Source organism: Narcine bancroftii, chromosome 7, assembly GCF_036971445.1.
Source record: "Narcine bancroftii isolate sNarBan1 chromosome 7, sNarBan1.hap1, whole genome shotgun sequence".
NCBI classification, from domain to species: domain Eukaryota; kingdom Metazoa; phylum Chordata; class Chondrichthyes; order Torpediniformes; family Narcinidae; genus Narcine; species Narcine bancroftii.
Genome location: NC_091475.1, coordinates 76724711 through 76750806, shown reverse-complemented (window position 1 = coordinate 76750806; position 26096 = coordinate 76724711). Strand labels below are relative to the sequence as shown.

Here is a 26096-nt window from a genome sequence, read left to right as displayed (position 1 = left end):
GAATTGCAGAGTTGTTGAACAAAGTGAGATTGAATTAACCAGTGCTACATTCACGAGTGGAGGTCTCATTGATGTATACAAATTCTGAGGGGGCTTGTTGGACAGGATATTAATCAAAACACAGAAATGCAAGAGTAACTCAACCAGTCTCGCACCTCCATTGGATTATTAATGCATTACCGAAGTTTTGGGCCTGACCCCTTCCTCAAGCTATGTTGATCCTGTTTGGGGGATCTGGAACTGGGTGACAGTCTCTGAATACAGTTTATTTGGCACAAGATGAGTGAACCTGTGGAAGACTCTCCCACAAAAAGGCAGAAGCAACCAAGGTACTGAATCAGAATATGGATAGGCTGACGTCTAGTTTTGAGAGGCGATCATGGAACTGTATTGTGATTCAGGATCTGGTATTTTGTATTGAATGGAAGATTGTTTAAAGGACAAAATAGCATATTTGCTTTTTTTTTGCCTCACCTACTATTGAAAAATCTTACTAATGCTTACTGTTTCTCTGTTAAGGTGGTTACTCCTGGATTTGAACCCCAGTCCCGATCGTTGGCACTGTAAAGGCATTGCACTAACTGCTACCCTAACTGTAATTCTCACTGGCTGTATTCTGTTGATGTCAAGGGGGATTTTGGGGTGGAAATCTGTGGCTCATTACAAGTGATAATGTGAGTGGGACATGTGGTATTGAAGGCAGACGCCTTGAGGGACGTGGAGTGTAAAAGTTGTTCTGTTCAGCAACACGTGGAATATTGTGTGCTGTTCTGGCCATGATTGTATTGGAAAGTTGAGCAAGTTAAAAGAATGAGTGGCCAATAAAATCATTTTGATTCAGTAAAGTCCTTTCCTTCTGAGGTCTATGCATTTTTGCTTCTGATTTAATCTTTGAATCTCCAGTAGACAATTTGTAGTTCTTTGTGAAAGAACATAAGGCAGACATTATTATTGTGCAAGTATGCTGTTTAAATATAGTAACAATAAAGTCCACAGATTTCTTTGGAAATTTTGAATTTTCCACCCCTTGTTAGGAATATTTGGATAGATGATTAACTTCAACCAAAGTTAACTAATTTTTGCTTGCATAAGCAATGGCCCTCCTTGGGAAGACCAACTTCAAAAAACTCCAGAAACTATACGTGGGTGTGTGACTTTGGTGAGTTAATAATAGGTCGTTGATTGATTGTAATCCATTGATAATTTAGTAGTGTAGTTTTGAAAATCTCTAAGAATTGTTAATTTTTGCATTGGTATGTTGTGCTCTTTCATTTAATTTGTATCTTGCTCCAATATAGTTTGTTTGTTTTTCAGGTGTGGCAATATATACAGGTATGGAAACCAAGATGGCATTGAATTATCAATCCAAGTCACAGAAACGTTCTGCTGTGGAAAAGTGAGGTTCTAACTATCCCCTGCTTGATCACTCACCTAGTAACATTGAATTAAATGGATGAGAATGTATTCCTCGTGTTATACAATGGTTTCGTATTTTTACTCTTCATTAGTATAATTTATTTCTGTCCGAATGCTTTTAACTTTTTGGCATTAAATATTGGCAAGTCCAAAATCATTGCATTTAGTTATTTGCGCTGATCCTGTTTCTCAATCTCCTTGAAATTGAACCAGACTCTTCACTATTTTCAGTTGTGACCTCCAGGTTGACCTTCAGGTCATGACCCTAGCATTGACTTCTCCTCTTGTTACACTGCCTCTGTCTGAATCACCTGCTGCTGAATTCTTATCATGTTACTAGTTTACCTTATCACTCCCGTCATCTCCTGTTTCTTCTCCTTTATGCTACTGGTATTAAATCCTGATTTCTACTACCCATGGTCCTGATAGTTTACCTTATCACTCCCGTCATCTCCTGTTTCTTCTCCTTTATGCTACTGGTATTAAATCCTGATTTCTACTACCCATGGTCCTGATAGTTTACCTTATCACTCCCGTCATCTCCTGTTTCTTCTCCTTTATGCTACTGGTATTAAATCCTGATTTCTACTACCCATGGTCCTGATAGTTTACCTTATCACTCCCGTCATCTCCTGTTTCTTCTCCTTTATGCTACTGGTATTAAATCCTGATTTCTACTACCCATGGTCCTGATAGTTTACCTTATCACTCCCGTCATCTCCTGTTTCTTCTCCTTTATGCTACTGGTATTAAATCCTGATTTCTACTACCCATGGTCCTGATAGTTTACCTTATCACTCCCGTCATCTCCTGTTTCTTCTCCTTTATGCTACTGGTATTAAATCCTGATTTCTACTACCCATGGTCCTGATAGTTTACCTTATCACTCCCGTCATCTCCTGTTTCTTCTCCTTTATGCTACTGGTATTAAATCCTGATTTCTACTACCCATGGTCCTGATAGTTTACCTTATCACTCCCGTCATCTCCTGTTTCTTCTCCTTTATGCTACTGGTATTAAATCCTGATTTCTACTACCCATGGTCCTGATAGTTTACCTTATCACTCCCGTCATCTCCTGTTTCTTCTCCTTTATGCTACTGGTATTAAATCCTGATTTCTACTACCCATGGTCCTGATAGTTTACCTTATCACTCCCGTCATCTCCTGTTTCTTCTCCTTTATGCTACTGGTATTAAATCCTGATTTCTACTACCCATGGTCCTGATAGTTTACCTTATCACTCCCGTCATCTCCTGTTTCTTCTCCTTTATGCTACTGGTATTAAATCCTGATTTCTACTACCCATGGTCCTGATAGTTTACCTTATCACTCCCGTCATCTCCTGTTTCTTCTCCTTTATGCTACTGGTATTAAATCCTGATTTCTACTACCCATGGTCCTGATAGTTTACCTTATCACTCCCGTCATCTCCTGTTTCTTCTCCTTTATGCTACTGGTATTAAATCCTGATTTCTACTACCCATGGTCCTGATAGTTTACCTTATCACTCCCGTCATCTCCTGTTTCTTCTCCTTTATGCTACTGGTATTAAATCCTGATTTCTACTACCCATGGTCCTGATAGTTTACCTTATCACTCCCGTCATCTCCTGTTTCTTCTCCTTTATGCTACTGGTATTAAATCCTGATTTCTACTACCCATGGTCCTGATAGTTTACCTTATCACTCCCGTCATCTCCTGTTTCTTCTCCTTTATGCTACTGGTATTAAATCCTGATTTCTACTACCCATGGTCCTGATAGTTTACCTTATCACTCCCGTCATCTCCTGTTTCTTCTCCTTTATGCTACTGGTATTAAATCCTGATTTCTACTACCCATGGTCCTGATAGTTTACCTTATCACTCCCGTCATCTCCTGTTTCTTCTCCTTTATGCTACTGGTATTAAATCCTGATTTCTACTACCCATGGTCCTGATAGTTTACCTTATCACTCCCGTCATCTCCTGTTTCTTCTCCTTTATGCTACTGGTATTAAATCCTGATTTCTACTACCCATGGTCCTGATAGTTTACCTTATCACTCCAGTCATCTCCTGTTTCTTCTCCTTTATGCTACTGGTATTAAATCCTGATTTCTACTACCCATGGTCCTGATAGTTTACCTTATCAATCCAGTCATCTCCTGTTTCTTCTCCTTTATGCTACTGGTATTAAATCCTGATTTCTACTACCCATGGTCCTGATAGTTTACCTTATCAATCCAGTCATCTCCTGTTTCTTCTCCTTTATGCTACTGGTATTAAATCCTGATTTCTACTACCCATGGTCCTGATAGTTTACCTTATCACTCCAGTCATCTCCTGTTTCTTCTCCTTTATGCTACTGGTATTAAATCCTGATTTCTACTACCCATGGTCCTGATAGTTTACCTTATCAATCCAGTCATCTCCTGTTTCTTCTCCTTTATGCTACTGGTATTAAATCCTGATTTCTACTACCCATGGTCCTGATAGTTTACCTTATCAATCCAGTCATCTCCTGTTTCTTCTCCTTTATGCTACTGGTATTAAATCCTGATTTCTACTACCCATGGTCCTGATAGTTTACCTTATCAATCCAGTCATCTCCTGTTTCTTCTCCTTTATGCTACTGGTATTAAATCCTGATTTCTACTACCCATGGTCCTGATAGTTTACCTTATCACTCCCGTCATCTCCTGTTTCTTCTCCTTTATGCTACTGGTATTAAATCCTGATTTCTACTACCCATGGTCCTGATAGTTTACCTTATCACTCCCGTCATCTCCTGTTTCTTCTCCTTTATGCTACTGGTATTAAATCCTGATTTCTACTACCCATGGTCCTGCTTGCCTCTCTGAGTTTACTAACTGTCACTGGGTTATACTCTGACATCCTGGGGGATTTTGGGGATGGAAATCTATAGCTCCCTAAAAGTGGCATCCTATGGATTTGTGGATCGAATGGTTACAAAGGCAGGACATAGAGTATATCAGGTCAACTTGGAGCTGTATAATTCTTTGGTTTGGTCACATTTGGAATATTGTGCATTAGTTCTGGTTCCCAAAATTATATGAAAGATGTGGAGGCTTTGAAGTGGGTGCAGAAGAGGTTTGATGTGGCCAGAATTCGGGTGTGTTAGTGAGAAAGAGAGACTGGGGAGATTTGTATTGTTTACTCTGAAGTGCTGGAAATTGAAGGTGACCTGAATGAAATATCTAAAATTATGAGGTGTAGCTAGTCTTTTGTCCAGAGTGGTAATGTTCAACATGAAATGGCTTGAAGGTCAGAGGGGGAAAGTTTTAATTAAAGCAATTTTTAAAAAAACACATAGTGAGTGGTGGATGCTTGGAATGTTCCTGTTGAGGAAGGAGATATGATGGTCACACTTGAGAGGTATTTGGATAGGCACATGTCTAGATTTGGAATGGAGGAATATGGACTATGTTCAGGTAGAAGGGAATAGATCAGAAACACAAAAATTGCAGACACTGGAATCTTGAGTGATTATCAAGAGGGACACAGTGGGCCAGGCAGCATCCATGGAGAAAAGTGCTCAGTCAGTATTTTGGGTTGGGATCCTTAATAGACATTTTGGGTCAAGACCCTGCATCATGCTGAGGTATTTAAAATTGATGTTCAGATGGGGCAGACTATCGGAAACATCCCCCCCCCCCCCTTATCAGAGGTGAACAAAGCTAAAGGATATGGATTTATATGAAGAGGTTTAAAAGAAATTAGAGCAGAGATGTAGGGCTCTCTCAGCCTGGAGTGCACAGCTGGAGAGAATGAAAGCAGAACCATGAACCATATTTATGGGGTGTCTTGGCAAGCACTTAAATCACCTCTGTAGAGAAAGCTAAAGGTCATGTGCTGGAAGGTGGGATTAATGTCCACGGGTCATCAAGAATATGGTGGACTGAATGGTGTGACTCTGTGACTCCTTCACAGGTGAGAAAGTCGGCAAAAGACTGATCGGACAGTGAGATGAAGATTTCTTCCTTCAGAGACCTTGCAATTAAACCACCAATGAGATTGTTGTTTCCCCAGTTTTTCCTGGTTGTTCATGTCCATTAAATAATATCATTACTGTTCAGTTTCATGTCATATTGAAGAACCAGTGCATTTGCATTACTCTGTAGGAGAGCTTGATAGTAAACCAATATGAACACCCTGAGGTTCACAGTTAGGACATAGAATGTGTGCAAAAGTATGGCAAAGATTCTGACACATCTCCTGATTAATTTATGGTTTCCTTAACAGATCAATGAATGCATTCCTCGTTGTGTACTTGTGTATCTTGATTGGTAAAGCTTTGATAGCTACTGTCCTAAAATATGTCTGGCAGAGTGATCCCATGAGAGATGAGCCATGGTTTAACATGAAAACACATACAGAACGTCAAAAAAATAAGGTAAATGATAATGTGAATTGTAATTTGAGTCTAATCTTCATAAAAGTTCCAAAAAAAAAAATCAGGATCTTACAATTTGACAAACACAAACACAAAATGCTGTAAGAACTCAGCAGGTATCATAGTGTTTACAATGTATAGCCAACATTTTGGGGCTGAACTCTTCATCAAGGTGACAACAAGAAATGACTGAGGGGGTAGATGGAGAGGGGAGAGCAGTCCAGGGTATTTCAGAGACTGATCCCTGTGGATAGGGGTGTGGTAGAGAATCTGTGGCTGGTGGTGGGTTTGTGCTGAAGTTGGGGAATGTATTAAATGCTGAGGCTGGTGGGGTGGAAAGTGAGGACCAGAGAGCCTCTTTTTGTGCTGCTTGGAGGAAAGATCAGAGTATGAGAAATGGAGGAGATACTACTTTGAGGTTTATCAACGAATGTTTATTGAGGAGAGAGGACTTTTTCAGATGTTCTGAAGTGGAAGTTCTTATCCTGGGGGTGGACGAGGTGGAGGAATTGAGAAAGGCTTTGCATTCTTGCAAGAAACTGGCTGGGAAATGTTTTAATCCAGGTAGCTGTGAGTTTTGTAATTTGTTATAGAAGTCAGTGAATGGCTTGTCTCTTGAGATGGAAACAGTGAAATCCAGAAAGGGGATAGATGTGTCATAAACAGTCCAGTTAAATGTAACAGCAGAGTTGAAGTTGATAGTGAAGTGAGTGAAATTGTGGTGCCAATACAGTCATCAGTGTAGTGGAGAAAGAGTTGGGGAGCGATGCTTGAGTACGATTGGAACAGGGACTGTCCCACATACCTGACAAAAAGACGTGTAGTTCACTCCCAAGTGTGCATGAATCAGGAGGAAATAGGAGGAGTCAAAGGAGTTAAGGATGAGAAAAGTTGCTGCCAAGTGGTGGGGAGTGTTGGTTGATGGGACTGGACAGGAAGTGGAGGACCCCAAAGGCTTCCTTCTGACGAATGGATGTGTAATTGATTGCATATCTATGGTGAAGATGAAGTGGTGTGAGGTGGAGAATTGGAGTTCAGAGAGGTGGAGAATGTGAGTGGTGTCCTAGATGTAGGGGGGAAAGAGACTGAGCAAGGGGGACAAGATGGTGTCCTAGTACAAGGGAGTAGGTTCGGTGAAGCACGAGAAGGCAGTAATGCTGGGTCAGCCAGGACAATTCTGTTTACGAATTTTGGGGATGAGACTGAAGCAGGCAGTGTGGGGTAGGGAGATAGTGGCAGGGAGATCACATCATGATGAGGTTTGTGATAGGATAGGAGAAGATATCCTGATGCTGTTTAGTGGGATCTTGATTTGGGGTAGATCTGAGTAGGTGCCCATGAGTAAGAGCTGGCATCTGGCCTCAACAGTATTGAGGCTAGAACACCAGACCACAACCCTGCCTTTGGTCCCATCCTCCAAATCATTCATGTATATTGTGAATAATGAAGGGTCCAGCACTGATCTCTGTGGCACGCTACCAACTGCCAACCACAGAAATGCCAATTTCTCTCAACTCAGCCTTGCATTAGAGAACCAGTCCTCTATCCATGCCAACACATTGACCAAATCCATGCATTTTTCATGATGGTATTTGCCATAATGGACGTGTATGCAAAATTGTTGCTTGCTTCAGCCAAGCAGGTATTTGGTATAAAAATGAACAAGTTAACTTGTTGTATGGAAAATATAATAATAAAAAAATCAGAAGATTGATCTGATCTTTTGTACGTCAATTTGCTCAGCTTTGCCAGTTGCTTGCAGTTTCTCGAATTCAGCCAGTGTAGAGTGCGATATAGTAAATATTAACAGTAGTCCAAGGAAAAAATCCCACTTCAGTGGTGCAGACAGGACTTTTTGTGGTGTTATAGTTCGAGATTACAATCTTGAAGAGATGTTGAAATCTCCGATTGCTGTTGGAAAGAAACGGCTCTTCAACCTGGAGGTGCTGGATTTCTGTGTCTTTTGCCTATCTTGGGTGACAGGGATCCTTTGATGTTGGATGACTTCAGTGGATGAAAGATTGGAACCTGTGATGGACTTGGCTACATTTACCATCTTCTGCAGACATCTGGGCTCTGGGTGCTCAAATTACCAAACCAGGCTGTTTACCAAGTCAGTTCATATGCTTTTCACAGTGCACCTGTAAAAATTTGATAGAGTATTTGATGACATGCCAAATCTCCTCAAACTCCATGGGAAGTAGAGGTGTTAGTGTGCCGCCTCCTTCATGGTTGCCTCAATGTGTTGGCGGCAGGAGAGACCCTCCAATATGTAGAAATATAGGAACTTGAAGGTGCCAACCTTCTCCACCTCTGTCCCTCAGTGAGGACAAGTACATTGGCAGGTATCCTGCACAGAAGTCTTTAGTGTGGCATCTTGTCGAATGCCTTCTGGAAATCTAATTTCCACCTGTTCCCCTCTAACCACTGAGCTCATTGAATCGTCCAAGAACTCCAGTTAGTTAATTAAACAGGACTGGGCTATCCTCAATCCATATAGCATCTGCACGATGGAATTTTTTTATCCTGATGTATTGTAATTTCTTCATGAGTGATGACCACCTTTTCCTAACTTCAGGGATTAAGCTCACACCCTACAGTTCGCTGCCTTTGGTGACATCATTTTTTTTGAGCATTGGCATTGTATTTGCTGTCTTCATATCTGCTAGAACCTGCTCAGAGACCAGAGAATTTTGGTAAATTACCACAAATGCATTTGCTACAACTAGACATTCAGGACAGGAGCCAAGTAGGACCAGAAAATCCCAAACTACACTTGACTGATCAAGTGATTGGAAAGCACTGTCACTTGATAAGGGCCCCATTGAGCTGCAATTAGCTGGATTGGATTTGTCCCAATTCTTCCGAACAGGATCACAAAGATTAAAAAGGAAGGGAGCTGTCAGTTCTTCCTCCTGATAGCTGCCTCTGGCTGCTCAGTGCCAATCTTCTGCTCTAATCCTGTATTTCTCTCATTTACTTAATTCCCCCACCACCCCTCCCCCCCCCCAAATTCTCTGTCTCTGCCTTGAATATGATGTGGTTCAACAGATGTAAAAGTTTTGTTGCGTCTTCCTTCTGCAAGCTGTCTGTCATTATCCCCAACTACTGGCAATAGTACAAAAGATTGATCTAATCTTTTGGATGTCAGTTTGCTCATCTCTGCCAATTGCTCACGGTTTCATGAGATCAGCCAGTATAGAGTGCTGTATTGCAGCTTCAACACCTGCTGTTTCTCATGACCTGCAGCTTTGGACTCATCAAGTCAAAATTGATCCCCTGACCCTGAGCATGTGTTTGTGAAATACTTCTTGAGCACTGCTTTTTTCACCTCCCTCAGCAAGTTTCAGGAGCCCTACCACTCTTGATAACATAAAAAAAAAACCCACCTCACAAATTTCCTTTCAGACGTCCCCCACATTCGTATTACACCTTCCATCCATTACAGACATCGATGTGAGGTGCTGTCTCAAGAAGACAGCCAACATTGTAAAGGACACTTATCCCCCTGGTCACAACCTTTTTTCACTGCTCCCTTCAGGTAAAAGGTACAGACATCTGAAGACCAGCACCTCTTGGTTCAAAAGCAGTTTCTTTCCACAGCTATCGTGCTCGCGTTACACTAATTAAGGATTGCTCAAACACCAAAAAAGGACGGTCTTCTTGATGCAAATATTTGTCATCTGTTTATCTTTTGTACTTTTTTTTAATATCAGGTATATTTTGTAAGTAAGTACATGTTTGGCTGCAGCAATTAAGAATTTTGATACGTATGTGCATTATGCAATGTATATCTCAAGAAATGCATTATCATTTCCCCTTCGGTATTTGACATTTCCCCTCTATGGGAAAAGGCTGACTGCCTCTTACCATCTTAGATACTTGGCATCCTGTGCTCTAGAGAAAACCATCCAGGTTTGACCAGCCCCTCCTTAAAGTTCATGCACTCAAAGCCCAGCAAAACACTCTTCTGCACCCTCTCCAAAGCTTCTACATCCTTCCAGTAGTGTGGCAATCAGAACTGCATACAGTGCTCCAAACGTTTTGTACTTCAGAAACATGTACAAGAAAGTGGCCCACTCTCGCTTTTGCATAGGCAATTTGCGCTGGGTAATGAATGCTGGTTTTGCCAGTGATGCTTATAAATGAATACATGAATTAAAAATATACTAGCTGGGGATAGGAGAGAAATGGGGGAATGAGGATCAACATGTTCTATATTCCGGAGATGCCACTGTCAGAGTCCCAAACTCTCCGTTGCCTTGCCTTGGTTCAGATCTATTAATAAAACTTCGTAGGAAGTGTCATTTGATCTTACGTGTGAGGGCCCATGGTGAAGAAATCAGCAAGTATTGGGGAAAAGTGAATGGAGCATGTTGTAGTAGTGTCAGCAGTGAAACTGGGGTTGTAAAAGGTGTCCATGAATAACCCAAGACAAAATTTATCTGAAGATTTCATTTAATCAACTAATTGAAGACTTGCATTATTCTTGTATGCAATGATTTTACATTGTTGAATTGCAGTACAGGAAAATTCCCAGAATCCGGCACCGTGACAATTGCAGAGGCTGGATATTTCAATTTTCTGGTTGCTTGAGACACTATTAGAATGCCTAACTAATACACCTTCACTAAGAATAAACAGTTTAAAAGACCAAAAAAGTGCAAAATGTGAAGTAATTTTAAAAAATCAATACTGTAATCTTTAATTATGTAAAGTTGACTTTAATCAGGTAATTCCCATAACTTACAAAATTTGAATTTAAATTTGAACCCCAGTCGTTGGTGCTGTCACAATATTGCAATAACCGCTATGCTAACCATACAGCCATCATAATTAACAAGTTTACAGATAAAGCCTTGCCAAAATACCTAATACTAATAAAAATAAAGACCCTTCCTAGACAGGGATAGGGAGACACTTAGAGTCACACCAGCGGTGAGTGACATCAGCTAGCTCTTTATTCAAATATAACTTTATTCAAACAGTTGCTGTGGGTGGGGCACAACTAGGAAGCTCTGCTAGCTGAATGTTTGCTCCCATCTTCACTAAGGGTTTGTGTGTTGCTTCGGAAAAAAAATTACATTTATAATTTTAAACTTTATCTATTGTTCCTTGAATTCCAAGCAATGGAGATTTTACTGTATTTGCTTTAAATTTACAACCAGACTTCTGAGGGCTTGGTGGCAATCTCTTGTGTATAAAAGTTACAAAAGATGAACAGAAATGCCAATTTCTGAGCTTCCCTTCTCTTTCTTTCTAGTTCTTGTCATCATTAACAGATTTTCTAGCCTTCATGGTTCTGTTCAATTACATCATTCCCGTATCCATGTACGTCACGGTGGAAATGCAGAAGTTCTTGGGCTCCTACTTTATTACTTGGGATGAGGAAATGTTTGATGATGAAGTTTGCGAGGGTCCAACAGTGAATACTTCAGATCTGAATGAAGAACTGGGACAGGTTGGTTGAATGCAAATATATGTAGAGGAGATTTTTGTTTGGGCCACAAAGAGGTGGTCCAATCTGGATTGCATCCAAAATTGCACACTGCCTGCAGCTGTAGTCTCTCCTCTGAACACATATGGCTGACACACTCCCTCGAAACCCATGAATCCCCCAGGAAGGCTGAGATGTGGAAAAAGGAACAAGTAAGACAGGAACATGCAGAACTGTGGGTTCAGGTGGGAGGGCAACCAGTTTGGGAGGAAGGGATTGAGGAGAAAAGTGCGAGATGGGCAGTGATGTTAATAAATCTGTCTCCTGCAGCAGTTTTATGCTTTTGTTGAAACATGTTTTTTGTCTGAACTGAACCAGATATCCAACACATTTTGTCTTGTGATGGATTATATCATATTTTATATTGTATATAGATATGCTTTTGAAGGAGATAGATTGTGAGGGTAGTGTAGGTCACAAACAAACACAAACTCTTCACAAATCAGATCTTATTTAAAATGCCACAGCTTTGCTCGAGCCAGACAGTCCAGGCTCCCAGTGCCTTTGCAAAAAATCGAGAGATAGGGAGACCGACTAAGCAAGCTTTTCTGAGTTCATCCTGTTGAAAACCCTTGTGGTCCATACAAGAGGAAATGGCTGGTGAGAGTGTTTCACCTGAAATATGGGAAATTAAAGGAACTCTGTGGTGACCTGCAGAAAAGGTTATCATTTGGAAAACCCTGATGGGGCAAGTTTCTTCAGCTGATCAGAGGGAATCAGTTTCTTGGTGTCCAACGAGTAACAAGTCTCTCTGAAACCAACAAGAACCAATTACCTTTAAGCACCAGAGTTTGGTGATAATTCATAAATGTTAAATTCTGTGCACAGTATAAGAATTGCCTGATACCGGTGAACTTGGAGGAGTGAGAAGTGAGACTGTGAATCAAAGAACTTTTCTGAACTTGTACACACTTTACATCTGCAACAAAATGGCCCTCTGAAACTATACACCCTAATTTTAGGCTTCCCATCTGAAGAAATATTTCTCAAAATTTACCCTTTGATGTGCCAAATGAAATTAGAGATCTTTTCTTTAGTGAGATTAAAAACACTTTATAATAATTGCAACATGTGCAGACAAGTTGAGTTGTGAAATGGCTCGAACAATTCATGGTACACTGTTGTTCGAAGCCAATGGTTTGGCAATAACTATATATGGCTGATTATAATGCAGTCGTATTTATTTATTTTTCTCCATAGGTTGAATACATTTTCACAGATAAAACTGGAACCTTGACAGAGAATAATATGGAGTTTATTGAGTGCTGTATTGATGGCCATGTGCATGTATCACGCTCAATCTCCAATGGACAGAGCTTTTACAGCAATGCAGCTATTGATTTTATTGATGCACCTGTGGGGATGGTGAACCGGGTAAGATCCATAATCAGCTGGATGAAAGCACTGATCTTTTGAACTGAGCTTCCTTGTAAATAAAGTTGAACTGCAAGAAAACAAAAGCAGAATCTTGCCAATGTTAGACATCTTCTGGATCCTTTGTTTTCAATTTCTACCCCTTGACTTCAAATGTTTATGATACATGTGCAATACGTGTCACCCTCACTTGCGGCATTCAAAATGCAACATTCCTTCTGGAATGCTTGGATTCATTTTACCAATATCCATGTCCAAATCTTTGGCAATTTTCACTTGGAAATGCCCCAAGCACTTTCCATGCAGAGCAGTGACTTTCTTTCCCCCAATTCCTCCAAAGTTGCTCAACCAACTTCGTCATGTATTTGTACAATGTACTTTGCACCAAAATTCTTGATTGCTGCAGGCAAACAGGTCCTTCATTGTTTTCAAAATAGGACTACACTGACAGAAATAATTTGAATGAAAAACAGGTAATGAATGCAAAAGATATTGATGTTCAATATTCAGTTTTTTGTCGTTCAAGACTGTCCTTTTGTAGTACTCTGATTAATGTTACAAGGGGAAGTTTAAGAGCCTGATAACTGTTAGAAGGAAACTATTCTTGAACCTAGAGGTAGTAGTCTTCAAGCTTCTGTACCTTCTACCTTAAGGTGGCAGTAACTAGGGAAATGTATGATATTGGCTACCTTTGTGAGGCACGGCTTCATATATATGTTTAAGATGGATGGGAGGTCAGAGCTGGTGATGGTTCTGGCTATTTTTGCTGCTGCCTTCATTCCTAAGCACTCAAATCACCAAACCAAGCTATGTTACACTAGTCAGTATACTTCCCACAGTGCATCTGTTTGTTAGAGTGCACACAGACATGTCAAATCTCCTCACACTCCTTAGAAAGTAGAGGTGTTTGTGTGTCTTCTTCTCATCTGCCTCAATGTGCTAGCACCAGGAAAGATCTTTTGAAATATGGGTCTGAGGAACTTGAAAGTTCTCCACCTCTCTGCCTCATCCTTGTAATGCAGACAGGTGTGTGGTTCCCTTCCTAAAATCAACAATAAGCTCCTTGGTCTTTGGAGATGGTTGTGGTTCTTTTGCAGCAGAGGGCAGTAAATTTGGCAACACTATTTTAGGAGAGGGGAAAGAAAATGGGGAGTTAAACAAGTACCATCAACAAAAGTGCTGGAGAAACTCAGCAGGTCAAACAGTGTCCTTTATACAGCAAAGATAAGGATACAGAACCAACGTTCTGGGCTTGAGCTGTTCATCAAGGTATGTGGAAAGTTTGACAGGTGCCCAAACAAATGGTGTGGAGAGGAGCAGGGGATAGAGCACAGTCTCACAGCCAGGAGGTAATAGGTGGATAAGGGAAGGATGAAAAGGGGTGGAGAGCTGGAGGAAAGAAGATGGGGAAGAAAGGGAGGACAGGGAGTAGGTTAGCAGAAGCCAGAGAAGTCGATGTTCATGCCGTCTGGTTGGAGAGTACCCAGATGGACTATTTGTTGTTGCTTCTCCAATTTACATGTGGCCTGTTTGATGGTACATGAGGCTATGGACAGATATGTCAGTGCCTGCCTGAATTTTGCTCATACCTTAATGATGGGCTAAAGTCCAAGATGTTGCTATATAAATTACACTGTTTGACCTGCTGAGTTTCTCCAGCACTGTTTTTACTTCAACCAAGTCTGCAGACTTTACTCACAGCACCTATAGATTAGTATCAGTGATCAGGGAAAAATGCTATAGCAATAATGAAAGATCTAATAACAGAATACCTTAAATAATGGGATTCAGTCAAGTCAACATGTAATTATGAAAGAACACATGTTTATGATCAACTCAAATAATTTTATGATCTGATAGTTTGAGGATGTAACTAAGTGGAATAGATGAAGATAATGAGTGAAGAGGACGTCTCAACTTTTGCTTATTAAGTTGTTGGCAAGCTATATGTAAGGGTTTAAAGACTTGGATCAGGGAGCACAGGAAATGGAAGGTAGCAATGAGAAGAGGTTGACTAGGGTGATGGGGGGTCCTTTATGATATTGGCTGTCTTTGTGAGGCAAGGCTTAACATAGATGTCTGCAATGGATTAAAGTGGAAAAATTACCACTCAAGGATGGTGAACTTTTGGAATTTTCTTCTGTGGTCTCTGAAGGATCAATGGCTAAGTTTTTTGAAAACTGAGATGGATAGGCTTTGAGCATGAAGGAAATTGGTGCAATAAATGAAATTGAAATAGAAAACCAGTCACGATTTTTAGTGATGAAACAAACTCCTGAGCGCACACCTTCATATTCTTGTCTTTAGACAAAAATGGACATAAATGAAAAAACAAAAAGCTGCAAATACTGGAAGTCAAAGTAAAAATGGAATAACTCAGCACTTCAAACAATATAATTTAAGAGATAAATAATTACTATTTCAGGTTGCCAATCTTTCATTAGAACAGTGTTAATTCCATTCTCCAACTCTTGATCTATTTATGGGTGTGTAGCAGCCCGCGCCTTGGGCCAACACAGGAAATGGCCGTCAAACATGGCAACTGGCAAAGCATCTTGCGGGCTGAAATGCCCGTCTCCATACACTGCCGGAAGAGTGGTGAAACTGGCTAATCACCGCCGGTGGAGCGCAGGAGACCTTAAAGGGGCTCAGACATCCAAGGTAACCATTCAGCAGCCAGACCACCCAAGCTATGCCCCAGTGGTGACGCAGCCGAGCTGACTATGAAAGGCAGAGCTGCCACTGAATAAACTCAGTGTCGAATACACTCTACCTCTGTGTGTGTGTGTGTGTGTGTGTGTGTGTGTGTGTGTGTGTGTGTGTGTGTGTGGTTTCTCCTGCAGATTTGAGCTACAGCCTTGGGGATATAACCTAGTTGTAGCTGTAGTGGCCTTGCTACAGGTGATGGGTTTTATATGTTTAATTGTGGCATACTTCTCGAGGTATGCCACTTTCTGCCTGAGTTGACCTTTCAGGCAGGGTGATCCTTTTGAGTTGTACTTGAGAAATTATTGCAGCTGCTTACAAAATTCGCAATAGTCTGAATTAAATTCCATCTGGCATTTCTCAGTCCACTTCCCGTTTGATCCCATTGTCATCTTTGATAACCTCCTTTACTCTCCACCACACTAATTTTAATGTCATCTTCTAAGTTAGTAACCATGCTTCCTATGTGCTCATTTAAATCATTCATAGAAGTAATGGATAACAGCAGATCCTGCTCCGAGCTCTGCAGCACACCACTAGCCACAGGCCTCTACCCTGAAAAGATGCACATCACCACTTTCTATTGCCTACCACCAAGCCAATATTGTGACAATTGGCAAATCAACCCTGAATCCCATGTGATCTGAATTTCTAGATCAGCCAACTGCACAGGTCCTTGTCAAAGGCCTTGCTGAAGTCCATGTAGAGATCAAGCTCTCATTAACTTTGGTCACTTCTTCAAAACAAAAACTCTACCAGATCTCTGAGACAAAATTCCTTTGAAATATGTCATACTGATTATACCTAATCTTTCTTGACTTTGTCTGTCTCGATCAAGGAATTGTTCTTCAGTTTGTATCACTTTTTGACAGTTTGATAATTCAGTGAAATTTTCAAATCCTAAATAAGAGTATGTTGTTACATTCTGCTGTGATGGTTCAAAGTTCCTTCATCATCATTAGTGGGATCTCACAACCTCTGTAGCAGCACAGCCTCCTGTCTGTTCCATTGGTTAACCTGAGCCTCAGGCATCTGGTTTGAAAATCCTGAGTAGTTAGGAAGTTGTTGATGCCTGAGGCCCTTCTGTCAGTCGTTTTAATGTGTGTTAATCAGTTGGTTCCCATGAGTTTTCCTTTGTCCCTAAAAACGAGTCCACGCTGCTGAAGATCCAGCTGCGCTGGATGGGTCACGTCTCCAGAATGGAGGACCATCACCTTCCCAAGATCGTGTTATATGGCGAGCTCTCCACTGGCCACCGTGACAGAGGTGCACCAAAGAAAAGGTACAAGGACTGCCTAAAGAAATCTCTTGGTGCCTGCCACATTGACCACCGCCAGTGGGCTGATATCGCCTCAAACCGTGCATCTTGGCGCCTCACAGTTTGGCGAGCAGCAACCTCCTTTGAAGAAGACCGTAGAGCCCACCTCACTGACAAAAGGCAAAGGAGGAAAAACCCAAAACCCAACCCCAACCAACCAATTTTCCCCTGCAACCGCTGCAACCGTGTCTGCCTGTCCCGCATCGGACTTGTCAGCCACAAACTAGCCTGCAGCTGACGTGAAAAACAAGTAAACAATGGAAAGTTCACCAAAGTGTTTCATTTTTTTTAAACTAAAAAGCTGTGTTGTAAGGGAGGAATAGTTTTGTGAAAGTCTGGAGCTTGGAAGCCAAGTAGCTGAAGACACAGCTGCAAAAGTTGAAGTCATGAAGAAACAAAACAAAAATCTCTTGGAAATCTAAAATAAAAACAAAAATGCAAGAGACATTCAGGGAACATCTGTGGAGAGAGTTTATTTCAGATTCATCACATCTGGTTTTTTTTTGCTTTCTCTGCTTGAATTTTAGTGATTGCGTCTTCAGCCACTTGACCTCTAAATTTTTGAATTTACTCCCGGATCTTTCCTCCTCTAAGGCACTTCCTTAAATCTTTGTGACAAGGTTTTGTTAAAAATCCTAAGAAATATTTGTCTGCTTTCCAATTTTTGCAATTGTCTTTTTAAATGGTACACAGATAGGAAATGATACGGGCCGAATGCAGGCAAGTGGGACTAGCTCAAAAACACGTTAGGCATTATTGACAAGATGGACCAAAGGACCCGCTTCTCTTCTGACTGGAAGAGAAATACTGTCATGAAACAGATGGGATGGATTTTGGAAGAAATCATGAACTGAAACTCAATTGATGGTGTGCATATTTTCAGCCAGTTGATTCAATTGCCTTGATGTGGAGTCCTTACAATTGAAGCCGTATTGCTCAGAAAATAAGCTTTAATGTATGTATGCAAGACAGATACATTGAGGATAAAAAGCCTTGTCATTTGCACAAAGTATTGTACAGGACAGGTTGATGCATGTCCAGCCACTGTTTACTTGCTTCATTTTGTTATTTCATTTCTAGGGAAGAGAGGACCTGTTTTTCCGTGCACTGTGTCTTTGCCACACAGTCCAGGTGAAGGGAGAAGACCAGACTGATTATCCAAAGCAGCAGCAGGAACGTGGGAGTTCCTCAGTATATATTTCTTCCTCACCAGATGAGATTGCTCTGGTGGAAGGTGTAAAGAGGTAATGAACAAGTAACTCTCTTTATAATTGGAATGGGAGGAGGGCAGTGGGTGGTTTTGCAAAGAGGAGAATTCTCAATATTTCCTGATACGATACTGATTTAGATTCAATGGTGGGGTTTATCTAGAAAATCTGCAGATGCTGGGGTCAAGTGCAATGCACAAATGTGCTAGAGAAACTCAGCAGGTCATGCAGAATCTATGAGAACATAAGAAGTTGTCACTCTTTGCTTCCTCCAGAATGAATGGTCCACATTATGAGCCAAACTCTTCATCTTTTATATATTGACTTTTCTTCCTCTCCCACTGATTCTATTGACTCGCTAAGTCCCTCAAGAAGATTGTGTTTATCACTGTATTTTGGTACATGTGACAATATTACTTGAATTCTATGGGAAACAAGGGAGGAGATAGCTGGGGCCTGGATGGAGATTTTTGTATCATTGTTTGGCACAGGTAAGGAATCTGGAGTTTGTTTGGATAGCCTGCGCTTAATTTCCCTGAAATGAAGGAGGCTGAAATGAGAGGTGTAGATATGGTAGCTACATAGACAACATTTTCTTTAAATTAAACTGGTATCAAAAACAATAAGGCATAATTTCAAAACAAGAAGAATGAATTTTGAAAAGAATCTGAGGGGTAAGTATTTTTTCTATAGAGGATTGTTGTTTTCTGGAACATGGTGCCAGAGGGGGAAATTATATTGAACAAGTCTTTAGTCAAGCTCTTCAATTGATGGTGTGGAAAGATCCAGTCCTTATTGGATCAGATACTATTTATTGTGAAGTAATAAAAAAAGAAATGTAATATGACACGAAATTTGCCTTTAAGTCAGTCAAAGATTTGCCATTTGCTTTGCCTGGGTTGGCATCCAGCACTCCTGAAGTCACACAAGACTCTAGTTCCAGTTCAGTTCAGTTCAAACCATTGGAAACCCAAGCTCAGATCCAAAACTCTGACACAACGAGGAAGCCTTCACCGCGCAAGGCCCTTCAGTATCCTCCTTGCCCTCGGCACCCTCTTGAATCCCGGTTCTGATTCCTGGCTCTCATGAGAGTCTCCAGCAGGCCACAGCCTGATGAGAGTCCTTTGACCTCAAGCTGCTAGTAGCCTGCAGCTTATGTAGATTCCTCATGCGCAAGTTGACAACAGGTTGCTGCCTGTGTGTGTCCTTCAGCCACAGAGCCCCTTGCTAGTCCATCACCGTTCTTGGGCTCATCTCCTCTGCCTCTCCTTCTCAACCGGGTGGGCAGGAAGTTGTGTGTTCTCGCCATTATTGGTGCCCTGCATGGGTCTGCTGCTCCCCTGGAGTCTCCAACCCCTCCTGTTCGCAGCTGAACACAGGCCCAGACCCCACAGTAATAGGATTTTAAATAAAACACCACAGGCTCCTTTAACTGCCTGTTTAAAGCCTGCATGGAACCATTGGCAGTAAGACCTTTGGAGAGTGCTATATTTCTGCTATCCCCATGTCTGCACCAGAGCCAGTGCTACATTTACAGCATCTCCAGGAGTGCCGCCATTAATTTTGGGTTTTTTTTGCAGCAAATGAGGTGAGACCAGATGGGCAAAAAGGTTGACATGGGTGTGATGGGCTGAATGGCCTGTTTATATGCTACATGAGTCATGCAAAGGCTAGACCATGGTTTGAGACCAGAGAAAATGGTTGCCTTTTTGTAATAATTCATTATCTTCATGATCACAATCAGCTCATACATTCATTAAATTTGGTTTAGACCATGCAAATTCCTTGTCCCCAAGTACTCCAGCTCTGTGAATTTATCACCAATGGTCATGTTTCTTTGTGCTGAGTGCCTTCGTTTGAATGATGTTTTAATTTGCAGGTATGGGTACTCATTCCTACAGCTGAAAGACAACTATATGGAACTTGAGAACTCAGAGGCCGAAGTCGAAAGGTATTGTATGTGCCTTTTAAAATGAGGTAAAAAACTTAAAACCATCTTATTCTGGAAAATAAGAAAAGTACGATTTCATGAGATGGCTACAATTTTGTTTTGCTTGGTTTAATTTGTTGACTCAGTTTTGATGAAGAATATCAAGATGGGTATGTAATTATCAGTATTAGAAGTTGAGAAAGATCTGAGAAATAATTCATAGATAAAATTGATTATCCTTATTGTAAAATGAATTTTTTCACTCGTCCTTTTTCTGTCTTGGGCCACAGACCGTTTAATTACTGAGGAAAGAAATTCAAACTGTTTTCAGAATCTGTTTTTTGTCAGTGAGGGGATAAAGATCGTGGTGTAATCAGGATGATGTGTTTATATGAGTCAAGCTGATCATTAGTATCCCAGAGCATATTATAATGGTAACTTGTTGGCATACAGTCGTGCCAAGGGCGTGACTGTGAGGAAGAAGACCGTGCAGCTGGCAAGCTCACCAGATATATTTTTGTTCATTGTTGAATGGAAAAATGAGCCTTTCATCTTATTTTTCTTCGATCACTCCTGTTTGTACGATGCAAAATTAGTTTCAAACAAGTCACTTGAATTGAAGGGAAGATTTCTGGTTGCTATTCATCAATGAGATTTTGTCAGTTCTTGGCTCGAATTGTGGCAGAATGTGAAACTGTTAAATTGTTTTTGTGCAAACAAGTGGGTTTTCAGCAAGGAAAAAAAACACCAAAACAGACTTTTCCTTTTAATTAGACATGTAACATAGAGCATACAGTGCAACACAGCATGCAAATTCTGCTTTTTTTTAAATAAAGGAGCAAATGTGCCCTATACAGAAGCATTGATTTAATTTATGTTATCTAAATGTTGGAGTTAAATATATTAAATTAAATTCAATTTATTTGGAAGATGGTGGAAGCCGATTCTGGCCGTTGAAACTAATGCTGCCCACAATTACTCCTAATTAACCATCTTTGGAAGGTTGGAGGAAACTGGAGCATCCAGAGAAAACTCAAGCAGGTCATGAAGAGAATGTAAAATATCTCCTTCTAGACAGCCGTGGATTTGAACCTGGGTTGCTAGTGTTGTAATAACTTTACACTAACCACAATGCTAACCATATCACCTCATAGTTGATTCTTTCCAAGATATTCTCCAAGGTATTCAAACTTGGAACAGTTGAAGGCCAATGTATCAAACTACCAGACTGAACAGGGGCACAGATCTATAGAAGCCTTGGGTTGACCTCTGGACAGAACCCAAGAAACTTTCAGGCCCTTGATTCCACCTTGGGACAGTGCTGGTGGCATTCTTTGGCTGTGATCAGTGCAGTGGTCGGGGAGCTCCCTGATCCTGCAAAAGGACAGTAGGGGTGCACTTGGGTTGTTCGAAAGCCAGCAGTTATGTAGCCCCTAATCCCACATTGGATCACCATTGAGGAGTCCCTCATCCCTGAAGGACCCCCCTGTTCCCGCACTGCACCGTGCTGAGGGAATTCCCAATCCCTCATTGGGGCAGCTCTGAGGCAAGCCCCCCGATCCTGTACTGGGATAATGCTGGCCATGCAGCAGGGCACTGAGGGAGCTCCTGGATCCCACACTGAGGCAGCATTGGGGATTCCTAGGCTGTCGTTGGGTCAGCACTGACGGAACTTTATCCTGATGTCTGGACAGAACTGAGGGTCATACTGTGCTGAGGTAACTGAGAAATCGGGTGATCGATGCAAGAGCTGAGGCCAAAAGGTGCATTTCTGTGACCTGCAACTGTTTCTGTGCAATCTCCAGACACTTTTGGGTAACTCCTGGGGGATTTTTTTTTAATTTAGACCTGGAGCACGGTAACAAGTCATTTTGGCCCACGAGTCTGTGCTGTCCAATTTACATCCAATTAACCTACACATTTTGAACAGTGGGAAGAAACTGGAACCCTGGGGAAAACTCGCGCAGACATGGGGAGAATATACAAACTCCTTACAGTCAGCACTGGATTTGAACCTCTGTCCCGATCGCTGGTGCTGTAAAGGTGTTGTGCTAACTATGCCAACGCTGCCAGAAATAATGTTATTAGAATCATAATAACCAGAAACAGGCCCTTTGACCCTTCTAGTCTGTGCCAAACTATTATCCTGCCTAGTCCCACTGATCTGCACCCAGCCCATAGCCCTCCATATCTCTCCCATCCATGTACCTGTCCAGATTCTTCTTAATGTTAAAATTGAGCCTGCATTCACCACTTCAGCTTGCAACTTGTTCCACACTCCCACCACTCTCTGTGAAGAAGATCCTCTGAAGCTTTTGACTTTTCACCCTTAACTCAGGTCCTCTGTACCTAACCTCAGTGGAAAAAGCCTACGTGTTTCCTCTATCTATACCCCTCGTAATTTTGCATACCTTTATCAAATCCATCCTCATTCTTTGGAAGAGGAAAGCAAAATGATCAATAAATGGAAACTAGAAAAAGCTGGAGGGATTTGTGTATTGGCTCATGTTGAAAGGGCTGGCAGATGTAGAAAGCAAACTGGATGACAACTGAAATGTTGGCTTCAATTGCAGGAGGGTTTGAACAGAGATAAAGGAGGACTTGGTACAGTCATGCAAAAGCTGGTGAAAGTACATATGGAATTCCACACATCAGTGTCTGCAGCTAGAGACACTTCAAGTTCATAAGTAAATCATGAAAATCTGTAGACACTGTGGTTGAAGTAAAAACATAAAATGCTGGAGAAACTCAGCTGGTCAAACAGTGTCCTTTATGTAGCAAAAGTAAAAGTGTACAATTGAGGTTTTGGGCTTGAGCCCTTCATCAAGGTGTGAAAGAGTGTTAGAGTGTTGATGGGTGTCCAAACCAAAGGATAGCGGGGGGAATGGGGTGGCAAAGGCAGGAGATGATAGGTGGAGATGAGAGGGTGGGAACAGCACCAATGAGGGGGAGGAGGCATGGCTAGGAGGCTGGAGGGGAAGAGAGGGGAGAACTGGAAAGGGGGAGGGAAAAGAAAAGGCGAGCTGACTAGCAGAAAGCAGAGAAGTCTATGTTAATGCCATCTGGTTGGACAGTGCCCAGACGGAAAATAAGGTGGTATTCCTCCAATCTGCGAGTGGTCATAGTGGGACAGTACACAAAGCCATGGAGAGACATGTGAGCACAGGGGTGTTACTCAGAATTGATATTTCCATTCAGACCAGCTGAATTTCTCCAGCATTATGAAGTTCATGTTTATTATCATCTGACTATGTATATACTGTTACAAGCCCAATGGACCCCAAAACCCAGCAGCAATAGATATTCACCAAGACAAATGGTTACTTAAACAAAGGTTGCTTTTAATTATCTTTAAACATAAAAACAGGATAAAACTTTAACATTACTATTAACTTACTTAACCTAACTTAACCCCCTTCTAATTCTAGGCGCATGTGTATGTAATGTGCATGTAAGTTCAGAAAAGTTCTTTGATTCACAGTCCAATCTCACTTCTCATTCCTCCAAGTTCATTGGTTGCAGGCAATTCTTATACTGTGCACAGAATTTAACATTCATAAAGTTCACCAGGCTTTTGTGCTTGAAAGGCAAATGGTTACTGCTCGGGAAGGTTCTTGTCAGTTTTCAGGGAGAGATTTGTTGTTCCAGGACATCCACAACTGATGTACTTCTATCAGTCACTCCAGTGTCTTGGTTGCCCCCTCAGGGTTTTCCAGATGATAACCTCTTTTTTTCAGGTCACCACAGAGTGTCTTTTTGTTTCCCTTATTTCAAGTGAAACATTAGGCAGTCAGTCCTCTCCTCTTGCATGAACCACAAGAGCTTTGGCCAGGCTAAACTAAGCACTCATAACCCGTCTTCCAAATGGGGCTTTTTCTTCAAGCTTGCCAGCTTGTCCTGTTCCAGTCCCAGCTGCTGCTGTTGACTGTAGCACTGCAAAATTGAATCCTCTCCTTTTCTCTCAGAAAAAAGCCTGTTTGACTCTCTCTGCTTGCTAAACCACATGACCTTAGAACAGCACATTCCACTCCAGACAGAATGTGGCTCCGATGAGTTCTTTCATCTGTTGCCTTTTTGTAAGCAACAATCCATTAATGTAGTCTCTTGGGCACTCTCCAAAGCTTTTGCAAAGGCTCTTGGAGCTGGCCTGTCGAGCATAAGCAGAGCTCCAATATTTTAAATAAGATCTGTTTTAGTGATTGTATGTGACCTACACTAAAAATCCTGTCCAAATTTATCTCCATATATAAAGAAATAGTTTTGGCAGAGATATTTGCATCCTCTTTAGCCATGAGGTACTGGAAGGCTGGTTAACATTGTGCCTTTTATTACAGAAAAGATGAAAGGACAAGCCAGCAAACTAGAGGCTAACTCTTACTAAATCTGTCTTTTTCTTGTACAATAAACTGAGCCACTGTACCCAGTTGTGCTCACTGGTGGTTATTAGTGGCAGGGAGGTAGTAATATTGTTGGGTTGTCGATGAGGTAGTTGAAGCCACATGGTGGACTTTTCTGTGTTGGAAGCAGGGGGCTTGAGACAAGAAATTGCAACAGGAAAAGAGGTCGATGCACAGGTGCTCAGGCAAAAAGAAAAACTGCTTTAATTGAAACTAGCCCAAGTTCATTCATAAGGATATACCCACAGAACTGAAAACACAAATGGAAGTTTGGACTGTGAACTTGTGAATCCCACACTCCTAAAATTCTTTTTTTCTCCTTCTTTCTAAGGTACAAATTACTCGAGACATTGAATTTTGACTCTGTGAGACGCAGGATGAGCGTCATCGTTCAATCAGAATTGGGTGAGTGGATGGGATCAGAATGCCTGATTGGGTCAGAATTCCTACTTATCGCTGTTCTGTGAAAAATTATTAATTTTTTTTAACAAGTGGAGTTCCTGATTCATTTACTACTCCTGTTCATTATCTGTTGCTGATCGCCTGTGCCATTGGTTATTCAAACTGTCCACAGAAACTTGAATCATTTTTGTTATTGTGTATTAACCAGGGGAAATAATACTGTTCTGTAAAGGAGCTGATTCTTCCATTTTTCCTCGAGTGAAGGAGGGGAAGCTGGACCTGGTACAACAGCGAGTGCAACATAATGCAGTGGTATGTCAAGGCAGAATTGGTCCTTACCAATGAGTCTTCCGATTTTACATTTAACATGAACATGCTTTGCCTAGTTTAAACTTCCAAGTTACTGTTAAAACATGGATATTGAAGAAAAGATTCAGCTTCATCTTCATGGGATTTGCAGAGGATTGATATTGTATGGGAACAGTTGCAGTCCTCGACTGCTTGGTGCCATCCAGTTGAAATTATCTGCAACATCCCTATTTGAAAGAGTCAATAAATATGCGAAAATGCATAAACCTATTGGGGACTTATTAAACCATACCTTACAAATGATTCAATCTTGAAGTTGACGAAGATGATTGGTGAAGGCAAGACAAGTCGATACTGTATATGTGGACTTCAGTAAAGCTTTTGGCATGGTCCCTCATGGTAGACTGAACCAGAAGGCTTAGTAGATTGAATTCATAATTACTTTAGCCATAGCGACAGAGGGTAATGGAGGTTTCCAATTAGAAGTATAGACAGAGAAATGGAAGTGGAGTTTAATGTGGACAAGAGTATAGTGTTAACTTTGGGAGGTCAAATATAAGAGGAAAGTATCTGGTAAAGGGTAGGACCTTTAGAAGTGTTAAGTGTACAAGTCCATAGCTCTTGGAAAGGGGCAGCACAAGGAGATAGGGTGGTAAAGAAGGTATGCAACATTGCTGTCATCAGTTGGGGCCTTGAGGTTAGTTGGGAAGTCGATGGTAGCTGTATAAAACTTTGGTTTGTGCATATTTGGAATATTGTGTAGAGTTCTGGTCACCACATGCCAGGAAGAATGTAGAGGATTTGGAGAGGGTTCTGAGGGGGATCACCAGGACATTGTCTGGATTGGAATTTTATTTATAATGGGAGGTTGGATATACAGTAACTTGGATTGTTCTTCTGGAGAATTGGAGCAACCTAATTGAAGTTTATAAAATTATGGGAGGCACAGACAGACTATCTTTTTCCTTTGAGTAGGTATGTCAAATACGACTCAAATGAGGGTGCAGTTTAAGGTGAGAGAGGAAAGTTTAGAGGAAATTTCCAAGATTTTTGTTTTCACACAGTAATGGGTGCCTGGAATATGGTGTCAGAGGAATTGGAGGAAAGAGATGCCTAGGAATATTCAAGAGACAGAAAGGCAGGAA

At 41.3% G+C, this 26096-nt stretch overlaps 1 protein-coding gene across 11 annotated transcripts in view; it reads left to right on the top strand.

Moving 5' to 3' along the window:
* Positions 1-26096, top strand: part of atp11a (ATPase phospholipid transporting 11A) — a 213865-nt gene that overhangs the window by 109015 nt on the left and 78754 nt on the right. For all 11 annotated transcript variants that reach the window (XM_069890379.1, XM_069890390.1, XM_069890380.1 and 8 more), the window contains 8 exons: positions 1315-1396; positions 5660-5810; positions 11074-11271; positions 12508-12681; positions 17786-17949; positions 19793-19864; positions 24572-24645; positions 24851-24954. In XM_069890379.1, the coding sequence (XP_069746480.1) occupies positions 1315-1396; positions 5660-5810; positions 11074-11271; positions 12508-12681; positions 17786-17949; positions 19793-19864; positions 24572-24645; positions 24851-24954 (1019 nt within the window). The remainder of the gene's footprint in view (positions 1-1314; positions 1397-5659; positions 5811-11073; positions 11272-12507; positions 12682-17785; positions 17950-19792; positions 19865-24571; positions 24646-24850; positions 24955-26096) is intronic.